The sequence below is a fragment of the Melanostigma gelatinosum genome (genome assembly GCF_949748355.1).
Source record: "Melanostigma gelatinosum genome assembly, chromosome: 21".
In the NCBI taxonomy this organism is placed as follows: domain Eukaryota; kingdom Metazoa; phylum Chordata; class Actinopteri; order Perciformes; family Zoarcidae; genus Melanostigma; species Melanostigma gelatinosum.
The window spans coordinates 4,247,664-4,259,334 of NC_136654.1; the positions used below are offsets into that span (position 1 = coordinate 4,247,664).

General features: G+C 41.8%; 2 protein-coding genes across 3 annotated transcripts; one reads left to right on the forward strand and one right to left on the reverse strand.

Annotated features, from left to right (window-relative positions):
- Positions 1–1,573: 1,573 nt before the first annotated feature.
- Positions 1,574–3,218, forward strand: phf5a (PHD finger protein 5A). Its single transcript, XM_079292861.1, has 4 exons — positions 1,574–1,673; positions 2,029–2,052; positions 2,650–2,816; positions 3,029–3,218. The coding sequence occupies exons 1-4, from the start codon at positions 1,622–1,624 to the stop codon at positions 3,116–3,118; spliced, it is 333 nt and encodes a 110-aa protein (XP_079148987.1). The 5' UTR covers positions 1,574–1,621; the 3' UTR covers positions 3,119–3,218.
- An 853-nt stretch (positions 3,219–4,071) lies between these two features.
- On the reverse strand, positions 4,072–10,987 carry tefa (TEF transcription factor, PAR bZIP family member a). 2 transcript variants are annotated; one of them, XM_079293478.1, is made up of 5 exons: positions 10,750–10,987; positions 7,690–8,070; positions 7,173–7,378; positions 6,392–6,603; positions 4,072–5,961 (listed from the first exon to the last, which is right to left on the reverse strand). In XM_079293478.1, the coding sequence occupies exons 1-5, from the start codon at positions 10,832–10,834 to the stop codon at positions 5,937–5,939; spliced, it is 909 nt and encodes a 302-aa protein (XP_079149604.1). In that variant the 5' UTR covers positions 10,835–10,987; the 3' UTR covers positions 4,072–5,936. The 2 variants fall into 2 exon arrangements, with proteins under 2 accessions (XP_079149604.1, XP_079149603.1); XM_079293477.1 differs by lacking the exon at positions 10,750–10,987 and adding an exon at positions 8,878–9,140.
- Between the last annotated feature and the right edge of the window lie 684 nt (positions 10,988–11,671).

Below are 11,671 nucleotides of genomic sequence, written 5' to 3' on the forward strand. Positions count from 1 at the left end.
AGTTTTATTCAAGACAGATATAGAAGTACGGACAAGCAGAAAGACGCTACTGTTTAGCTGCCGCCGTCGGCCAGGAGCGAGCCGTTGCCATTGGACATCATGAGGCCGCCGTCGGCCAGGAGCGAGCCGTTGCCCTTGGACATCATGAGGCCGCCGTCGGCCAGGAGGGAGCCGTTGCTTGCAACCAGAACTTTTAGGTGGACAGCTGATGCCTCAACATTCACTTCATTGGCTTCCACTGTCACTGAAATAAAGACATTCGCTCAATAAATTTAAATCTAAGAAGTCATTTTCAACTTCTCTAGACTTTTACAGTGCTTTGAGAATTCTGTTCATAAAGTTAAAGCAAACACTTGCTCTTCGTATTTGGCTTTAAATATTTTAAATATATATGTTTTACTACAACACGACAGTACATACACCTCTCACGGTGTCCAATGATAAATACGCAGCAACTGCATCGCTGAAATATTATAGTCAATGTAGCTTAGACATTTGTTTGGAATCCAAACACCAAAAGACAGACAAAGCATTAATGAAAACTGAACTAACCACATTATGACACCAGGAACCTGAGCCGTACACAAACTTGCATTTTTCAATCGGGTTAGTGAAGCAGAACCTGCTCACCTTTTTTATACTTTCGCACAGACATGGCCTCATGTGAATAGTGAAGTGTAAGGGCCTTCTTTATGGAGAAGTCATCAGGAGGCAGATCTAAAGTACAAAAGAAATTTAGTGTCAGGAAGGAGCTCAGAAAATCTCAAATGTTAAAATAGTCACCAATATTCTTACCTCTCATTCTCCTCTGTTGCCCATTAGCGCTGCTTTCAGTTGAGCCACCAACAGGCAAACAGCCTATGGACACAGTAGTTTCTATTCATCAAATGTTTTGGCTGTTTTTGAATTAAGAAATTAACATACCTAACTTTTGCTCCACTCAACTACCAATTTATCATACGTGGCTGTGATGTAGTGCTCACTTATACAATCGTAATCCCTGCAATTGATATGAGATGTGTCTTTTAGATCTCCAGCAATATGTTTGTGAATGTGTAACGAATCAGGCGACAGAGGCTTATTTATCCTCAGTAACCGCTCTTAGAACTATAAAATGTCATTTTAACATTGCAATAGATTTATTAAATGCAACATAGTTAGTGACATCTTTCACTGGTTTTTAATTATGGTACAATTAGCCCATTTTCGTCTCTTACCTGGAGCCGGACGATGGTGAGACAGTAGGTTGCCATTTCGTTCACTGACAAAGATGTGTCGCGCAGTGGTGACGTCACAGCTTTTTAAACCGCGGTCTCGCAAGTCCTTGAAGGACAAATGTTTACGATAGTTTTACTTTTGTTAAATGAATGTAATCTAAACTTAGATTTATCCATCTCCATTTTATGTATTTTTTACAACAAATTGTTTTTTAATTCAATTTCACCATTGCAAGACAGAATTATAGCGTTAATATATGATTTGCCTTTATAAAACTGAAAGGACGAGGACCCTTTTTAATTATTTTTGGAGACGCTAGGTGGCGGTAATGCAACTCCTCATCCAAAGTTTACAGGTCAAAGGTCACTGTTGAACCAAGTCAGCAGCCTTACGTTAGCCGACAATGGCTAAACATCATCCAGATTTGATCTTTTGCAGAAAACAAGCCGGTGTTGGTATGTGTGAACTTATTTAATATCACAAGTTTGCTAACACTGTTCGATGTTTATTTAAACGCAGCTGGCTGTCTGTGTTTTATGTTTAGCGCGAGATAACGTTAGCTGCAATGCTAACGGTAAGAGCATGGATTTCATTGAACGAATGTTAGCCATGGTGTTAGCTTAGAAACGTCTACACGTTTGTCTTCGGGATGACTAATGTTACAATTTCACTTAAAATGACTTCAGTGTATTTAATAATGGGTTTTATTCTCAGGAATTTAAAAGCTATTCACACTAATCTAGCAAAGCGATATGAATCAACTGTTAGCATCACTCACTGGCTCTGACTGCTTTTGTTTTTATTCCTCAGCCATCGGGAGACTGTGTGAGAAATGTAAGTGTTTCCTTCTGTGGTATCACAAATTAAACGTCACGTGTTTTCATTTGAGCTCGTAATTGTTTGTTTGCTGTCTTAAGTCTTACTCATTTTGTTCACTTTTGCATCTGTAAAAGTAACGTCAGTCCTATAGGTCTTGTACCGTAGGCCCTTTTCAGAGCAGCTCTTTTGACGTGTAATTGTGTTTACCCTGCAATTACATGTGAAAAAGGGCCTATGAGTGACATAGTCATACTAATCTTCTGTATTAATTTACTTACTACCACTGTGTTAATAAACCTTTGCATTTATACAATAAATATACTTTTAAACTATTATTGATTAATGAATTAATCAGTAATGGGAAAGTATGTGGCTGCTCTATATTGACACACACACAATGTGACTTATGGTCAAGTGAAGATTTATTTCAAAACACCTTTTATAACTTTTTCAGCGAACTCATTTATTCCCAACATTGTTTCAAAGTTCATTTAGTTGCTATGATGTTTCAACTATGGCTGTGTTAAACGACACAAATACAAAATTGTGTTATTTTTAAATGTACTATTTTCTCAATCAATCCTCTCATCGGTCTCGTTCCCGTCCTTTCAGGCGATGGCAAATGTGTCATCTGTGATTCCTATGTGAGGCCGTGCACGCTGGTGCGCATCTGTGACGAGTGCAACTACGGCTCCTATCAGGGACGCTGTGTCATCTGCGGAGGGCCGGGAGTTTCTGACGCTTACTACTGTAAAGAGTGCACCATCCAGGAGAAAGATGTGAGTCCCTTTTTATTACCAGTCACTGAAAATAGACCGTATAAGGATTTAACCGGGCCGTGTTCATGAGATTTTTGTTATCTGGCATAGCCGATTAACGAGCCTAAAGGAGATAAACAGCACTTTGAAAATGAACCCCAAATACTATTTTGTCAAGCTTCTTTTGAGATGAGACTGTTTCTCAACCGGGCTCTTTCTGTTTCCCTTTACAGCGCGATGGCTGCCCTAAGATTGTGAATTTGGGCAGCTCTAAAACGGATCTGTTTTATGAAAGGAAGAAGTATGGCTTCAAGAAGAGGTGAAGACACCACGGCCAGTGCTTGATTTTAGTTTTTCAGCTTTTGCAGATTTTCTTTAAAAACGCAAAAAAATTTTGACTTGTCAATAAAACTCTGTTTTGTATTTTCTCTGTTCCTGTTTTGATTGAGGAGTCTGCCTACGCTCGCACAGTGTTTGATATTAAGTCACTAAACATCTGGCTATTCTGCGTCACTGAAACATGTATTGACCAGCAACAAACGTCAATGAACATTTAAATATATTTTGATATTCAACCAGGCTTAACCAGTGTGATTGTTTAAGGTTTTTGTCATCTTACTGCACACATAACAGAATTGATTTGTATTGCTTTTCTCATTGCTAAGAATCCACGAACAAGATTAAGCTGCCAAAATTCTTATTTTTTTATGTTGACAAACGTACAATAACACATTTTGGCACAGCTACGGAAAAGCTGAAATGTTTTCCATCGTGACAGTGGAGACTTCGTGTATTAATAGGTTGCTTTAATACAAAATCTATTTCTTCAGGGATGCTGAGTGAGCTGGTTTCAGTTTAACGCACCGAGTATCACACTTTTCACCATCTTCTTCCACAGCTTCTCCATAAACTCACCAGATGGCAGTGTTTGTCTTCTAAACCATCAGTGATTCTCCTCACAGTATCAGTCATTGAGTGAAGACCGGGTTTAGTTGACAGTGCCTTTAAAAAAAACCATAAGATGAAAAAGCGTCAAGCTTAACTGTTTCACACAGCTCGTTTTTTTGAAGACATTATGGTGAACATACGGTTACCAGAATACAATTGCTATCTGCATTTAATTAAATTGTAGATGCAACGTAGATATTCATATTTTTAGTACCCCTTCTTTCAGTTTGGACCTGAGCTGTGATTTATTTAGATCAGACTTCTAAATGAATTGTTCGCTGCTAGAATCCAAAGAAACATCCCCGTAAGAAAATAACTTAACGCTGTCAGACTTCCTCAACAAAGCTTTATTTATAGACAAGACACAAAAGGTAGCCTTACTCAAAATGCCATGAAGTGCCGTCACAAGACACAGAACCAGGAAGTTAATAAATCAGCCTGTTTCAGATGGAAGGCAGATACAAGCTTTATTAAAGCAGAAAGACTTTAAAAAATGTACAGATATAGAAATTGCACTGGTGGAGAATGTGACTTATTTTAACAGACATTGATGCAGGAAGTAAAATTATGTCCACCAAAAAAATCACTGGACAAAGACTGTCCTGAGTTCAAGTTTTACTCCACAAGAAAGACTGCCCTTTGTCAACTTCAACAAAACAAAAAAACGTACGAATAGATGCTTTTACTGCAGTTTAAAAAACGAATAGTTTACATTTGCATTACTCCTTCAATCATGTGTCACACCTGGGAACCCTTTCCCAAAACAGACCATAATATTGAATCTATTCATGGTTACAAGCACACTAACAGGAGACCAAAATAGCTTTCCGTTTCGGTCAAGAATATGAGTGTAAAATATGTTGTCACAATTTTAACTACAGATGTCATTACTGTTACACAATACGCCCCCCTGTAAACTGGCAAACTGTGCACAGCATTCAAATGGCTTGAAGAGTGTTTGATGGCCCCAATACAGCACTACTGAGGCCTCCTGGTTTGTAAAAAAGAAATAGATTATTATTAACAGACGCTGCCAGCTTTACGCACCTCAGACAGAAAATAGAAAGCAGTTCACGAACAAAGAAGTTGGCTGATAAAATGCGTCTACTAACATACTAAAACCTGTTGATACAATCTAAACGCACAGTCTCCCCAAATCAAAAGGTTTTGAGTTCATAGTTGTGAGTATTTCAAGCAACCCATTGTGAATAACGGGAAAGAAGGAGCTCGATCACGCCAACCAGCAGACAACATGCTTCAACCGATGCTGTGGGAGTTTTCAGGCTTAACGAGGGAAACATTTTGCCTCCAGCTGCCATTAATAAGGCACTGATGAGTCCCGTTAGCGTCAGACAGCTTGCCTTTAACACTCGACCCATACCAACACATGTCCGCTCATTGGGGAGAGACGGTAAGCTCTTACATTTCAAGAATTCACTTGAAATCTATCCAAAACTTAAGTTTTTCAAAGAACTTGACCTGTAACTGAGTTTTTAATGTCCAACGCAATGAATTTAACATGGAGGGGAAATATATATATATATATATATATATATATATATATATATATGGAAAAAGGACGAGTCAGTATTGACAACCTGCAGGCGTCCTCTGAGAGCAGTGTGTGTGTGAGCTTCTGGTAATGAGCACTTGTAGGTGAAGATAAGTAAAAATGGCTGCGCTCTACTGTAATCCCCCGAAGAAGCTTATATTAATGGAAATGTTGCAGTTAAAAAGTGTTTTTGTGGGCAAAGACAAGCCCAGCTCTTCACACATGTAATATAAATTGGAAAATAAAACAGTGAGGCAGGTTTCAGAATTCATTCGAACGTGGAAAGAATTGGAAGCTACCTGCAAATCATTGTTTTTACAATAATAACTATTCTAAACTATTGCTTCCCAAGTATCATCTAACACATGGAAATCCCATCGTTTCTCCAAAAATAATCACAAATGATGTCTTTCAGCCAAAGGCGTACAAAACATGATAAAAGTACACTTCAAAGTTGTGCACTCTAATATCCTCATACTCTTCATTCACATAGCGTGTAAATCAAATTCTCAAAAAAAACTCCAGAAATTAAAAATAGATGTCAACTCTTTACACACTATTGCAACACCAGTCGACGCCCTCCTCGTCATCGGATCGATTCTAAGTGTTTGATTTATTAAAAAAATAAAATCAACCGCTTTCTATTTGTCTTCTTCCAACACCGCTCTTAAAAGAGAGAGAGGACAAGGACGAGAGAGCATTAAACATCATTAACAAGGTCTAATAACTTCTGATGTATAACACCAGCTCAGGTCGTTGTCCGTCTGACATTCCTCATTTCTAACAATAATGCCCATTCAAAACCAGGGCACGTCTGACCCAGCTCTGGTCAGGAGGAGAGTCTACTTTTTGGGTTTGACTGCTGGTCTCAAAAGGGCATCACTCTCCCCGCCCCTCTTCCTCTTAACTCCACCCCAAAGACAGTCAAACACCGTCATCTGGTTCGCCATCGTCGGCCAACAATCAGGACTGCTTTATGAGAAACAGTGCCCAAATAATGTTTCTAACCTGACGAGTGAAAACAAAAAGGGTACTGTGCTGTCTGATATAAAGATGTCCATGAAGAATTGTGCATTTGCTTGTCGCGTTCCCTTACAGTGGTCCAAATTTGGCTTCGTAGCAAGCCGCTGTGCTCTTGTAGCGGCTGCAGTCCTTCCGCAGCTCGACAACTTCCGTCCGCAGCGCCGCGTTCTCGCGCTCCAGGAAAGCCGCTCTGACGGTGATCTGGTTGTCCTTTAACCTGCGGGCGTCGCGGGAGCGCTTGGCCGCCACGTTGTTCTTCTTCCTTCTGTTCCAGTACCTGTCATCCTGTAGAGTTTGGGGGGGGGGGGGGGGGGGGGAGAAAGCTGAGGTAAAGAACCACAACACCAGACCCGACCGCGCCTTATGTATCCGATTGTCTACACATTAGCCCGAATCTGACCACAACTATGTGCGGAGCATGGCCTGCAGCCAGGCGCCTGCAGAGCAAGCTGCTGAGATGTAATCTGTTGGAACGTGTGTGAACAAAACCCGTGTTCTCAGACAGAATGGGAAGGAAGGAAAACTGTCAAGAGTGCTGAGTCACTGAGTTGCCAGAGCTGTTTCATGACATGGCCTTTTCTACCGTGTATATTGCCCTTGGACCACTTGTGTATTTAGAAATTAGCGGATGACATTTAAAGCCAATTAAAGTGTTGCATTCCATTAAGTTAACATTATTTAATGTCAAAGATTTGTTCCGTGCAGTCAAAGTAGAGACAGTGGGTACATACATACATACATACAGTGTTTAAGTTTGCCAAAGTCTATTGAGGTGTTTTCCATAAACCAAGCTATGCACAAACGCAGTGAAACAAACAGCTGCCCCGTGTTTAACGGGCTGCGGCCCAACATACCTTCTGCTCGTCAGGCACGTACACTTTCTTGGCCTTCTTGATCATCGGTTGTGGCTTGAGCTCCTCTTCAGAGAACTTGTGCTTGCGAGGATTAAACAGCTCGCCTCCGGGCACACTCGACAGGACCAGGTCGGTGGGATCCGGCTCATAGTTCATATCGACCTCGAGCTCATCGGGAGTCTCTTCGTCGCTTTCAGTGGTCGCCTCTGAGCAGACAGAAGAGGAGCACAAGAACTGAAATATTGGGACACTGTCGGCACCATGAAGGCACACATTTATTAAAAAAACATTTTCAATGTATGATTTCTTTCCACCGTAACAAACAGACATTCCAACATGGACCGACTAAGAGTCTAGGAATAAACTAATATATGCAAATCCCTCCAGTGCCACCGCATATCACGTTTGCCTGACATCTGTGACAGAACCTGAATATCTGGTTTTCTGCCTTTGAAAAAGAACACAATTTGCAGATTTTTAATGAAACCATGCGTCTAGTCTCTGCTCCACCGCTCACCTGCAGTGACATCGCAGAGGATATCAGAGTCACTCTTGGCGATGATCACTTCCCCCTCACACTTGTCCAGTTCCTGAATGGGCAGCAGGCCCAGTGAGGACACGCTGGCTGGCTTGGCAAGCTTCACCTGTGCCTTTAGTTTCTCCGTCCTCGTGGAGTCTCCCTCTGCGCTGCTCTTTAGAGAGCCCACGTCCAGAATGGTGGGGATGCCGTTCTCCGTGAGGAACTCTTCCAGGTCCATGTACTCTAGGTGGAAGTTCTCCCCATCGTAAGGAATGGTTTTATCCCAGATCGCCGGGGTCAGGGCAGCCAAAGGACCCATATCGCTACCTCCTCCCCCGAGGTCAACATCTCCCAGACACAGCTTGTCCTTGTCCGTTTCTGAAACGCGGGAAAAAGATGCACATTTAGATAAAAAGGCAGTATTCACAGAAACTGGTCGACTTTGTTTGTCATGACCCAGAAGGCCTTCAGCGTGTCTAATCTATTGTTCACTGCTCAAGTAAAGCACAATTGAGAGTGCATCCGCTTGTTCCTCTCCAAAGAAAGTCAATACAGAACGGTCCCTCACGAACCAAACCACCAAGTTTATATATATTATAAGAGTAGAAATTAAACGGCTCACGTTAGATTAGAGCATTAACGTTGCTGTGAATTATTAACGACAGAAACTGACACCTTTCACCACAAGCTTTGACATGTCAGGTCCCAGAGACGCTACTTCCCTTGACACGCGTTTAAACTTTCATATTTCTGTCAACGAATAAAACTCATTTGCAACTTGGAAAGGACTACTTTGTATCAAAACACATGGAAATTCAGGGAAGCGTCTAGAAAAGCCCAGATGGTGAGGGGAGCCACACAGAAGCCACCCATCGAAGCAGAAGCATGAAAGCCAGATGAACAATGAAAGCAGCACAAAAACAACCTTGAAATTCTAATAAAGTTAACTATTTGATAGTGGAGTCAGATTTAATCCACCTAAACAAAGTGCAATACCCAGTTTATGTATCAAATGCCACATAATAGACTGGAGAGGAGAGCCCTGTGGTCACGAAGTGTCACGTTACGACTTAGTATCGCTGCGTGTTGCACGCACTTGGACACCCGCTGTCTGCTATTGTTGTAGTCCCTTTAGTGTTATTTCTGCATGTTTGCGCTCCTTCCTCTCCAGTTAAAGGCACTTACCGTCGTCACCGTCCAGAATGTTCGGTAGTGGCATTTCCATAATCTTCTTCATAACCACGGGGAATGAACTCGGGGACCCCGTGGCCGTTTTGAGTGTGACGATAATTGGCTCCCCTGACATTTTCTTCCCGTGTTGTTATAAGTTACTAAACAAACAGCTCGTCTGCTCGATAACACCAACGTTAGCTATTCAGCCCCGTCTCAGGGTGACTCAGCGGTTTTCACGTATGACAACGACGGGCACTGCATCCCTAACAGCTCTCTTCTCTTCCTCCGGTAAACGAGTTTGGAGGTGTTGGGAACAAATTGTCCCTCTACAAAGATGTCCACCCAGCCTTGTGTTGATAGGCGGGCCGGGCCCCTCGTTTTATGAATATTAATTAAGCTAATCAAAAGGGGGCGTGGATTATAGCGAGGAGCCAATAGCAGTTGATACGTCGCCGGTGGCTGAGATCTCATTGGTTGATAGAGTTGTATATCTATATGTTCTACAGAACAGAACACGTGAACAGGAAAACGTGCCACGAGCAAAACACAACGACATCGTAGGTGTAGCTATTTATGTTAGCGCGGCCTGGTTCCTGAATGAATGAGGCCATTCTCCACCAAATTCTGTTTTCTTATCAAGGTTTTAAACAATGTTACGTTTACCCTGACTTTACCCCTCACAGAATACTGGCCTTTTCTGTTGTTGCCAGAAATACTTTGTTGAAGGTTTAGGAAAAGATCATGATTTGGGTTCCAAATATCACTTTCTGGGAGAAAGCCCTAAAAAAAGGCAAATTTAAAACTTTGGAGGCTAGTCAAAAGGTGTGATCGTATGACACTCGAGGTATAGTCCGTGTGGCTGTCTGTGTTTGGCTCACATGGATGCATGGCAGCACATTCCATCAGTCCACAATGACATTTCCAGGTCTGGCAAAGTTAATAAAAAGTGAATGAATTTTTCTGAAACCGCAATTATAAGCATGACTGTGGCGCTTTGTACATATGCCGTAAAAAGCCACTAATTCAGTGACACGTCAGAGACTCTCATGTTCTCACTGTATATTCAGAAATCTATACAAACATTGGAGGCTTTGCAGCATATTTTGCCTTTTTAACACCTTTATAGATTTTGTGAGGCGTTGAGATAAGTCATTGTTTATTATAGCACAGTAAATACACAGATTATATGTACATATAAATATAAAGCAATGTGATGCTCACAGGTCATATGTTGAGTGCTGCTCCCACAGGTGCTCCGGACAACAAAAACAAGAAGCCACGATTTTGAAGCCTGCTGTAGTCTGATGTCCCAAAACATAATCCAGAGAAGGCAACCAGGGCCATCTAGTGATTTAATTATGAATCTACAAAGCCCACCAGCTCACTCAGTCACACAAATTGCCAGCAACATCAGACAGAATAATAATAGGATCAACCATAATCTTATTTCATCAACACACCCCAGAACTGACATTTGTTTCCCACTAAGTATTTCAGGGTAATGTGGAGATAATTATGGGCCGACTGTCATACAGTTATTTGGCAGAGTTTGTGGTGACAGTCTAAAAATAAACATAGTAAGACACTGTTGTTGTCACTTAGCTACAGCAGCCGTAAATAGTGTTAAACTATCGGTTAATGTCGAGAAAGACACATTTTAACAACCAACTGTTGATCTGAATCCCGGTCAGCCTCTGGACGCTAAGGTAAAAGACAAGACCCTTGCAGTCGCCATCAGCTGACACACGCTAACGAGCCAGGTCAGCTGCGGGGATTACGCAACAAGCACGCACGTCGTTTGCAGATCAGTCAGTTTCGCTGCATGAAACTTGACAGAAAACTTCAACAAAACACACTCGAGTGTTTGATTTGACAGCAACTTACCATCAACGTCAAAGTTCGGGAGAGTAAACGGATGCTCAAGAAGAGTCCTGAACATCTCCGGCATCTCCGTCGTCTCAGAAGTCATGTTTATATTTTTTAAAGTTGAATCAACCGATTTTTCAGAGTCCACAGGAAGCTATATTACAATAAAGTCAAATGAGGCCGACTGAGGCTTACACAGGCCTCACGGCTCCCATGAAATGGAATGGTTGAACTCCTAAAATCGTACAAGACCTGTCACACATCTATGAACTCTGACCAAATAAAAAGTGACTTGACAGTTACAGCCAGCCCACTCGGCTCCCCCGCAGCCAATCAGCAGCGTGCTTCCCGCAGAAATCGACGGCGAGAACGCCGATTGGTCAGCGAGCGTGTCAATCACAGCGGGGACAAACCAATCTTGAGCCTTGCCGAAGGCAAGAAAAAGAGAACAGAACATCCAGACCCTGAACATCGCAGACTGTTATGTAATAAAAGACAGAATACTAAATGAATAGCATACAAACATCACCTACAGCTCCTCACGATTAGTTTGTCTGTACGAGAATGCTACAAGAGTTTATCTTCTTATCGAAGAGTTGCATCTCATAATGCACCATGGGAATTTGAGTGTAGGCTAGATAACGCACGTGTGTATGAGGATAACACGTGCACTTCGCACAGCAGTCCTTTTGACTTGGGGCAGGGAGAGCACAGGTGAATCTAGTTACAATTAAGAATGGCTCATTTCCACTTGCGCGTGCCTGACAGACCAACGAGTCAGCACAACGAACTGACACACCTGCGAGGATTATACTATTTAAAGAAAATAGGTTTTTTAACTTGATAAGTCATGTCCTCTGAGGAAAAAAAGTCTTTGAAATGAAATGCACAAAACCTACAAATAACCTATTTAGTGGATGGTCACGTGCAACACTCTATA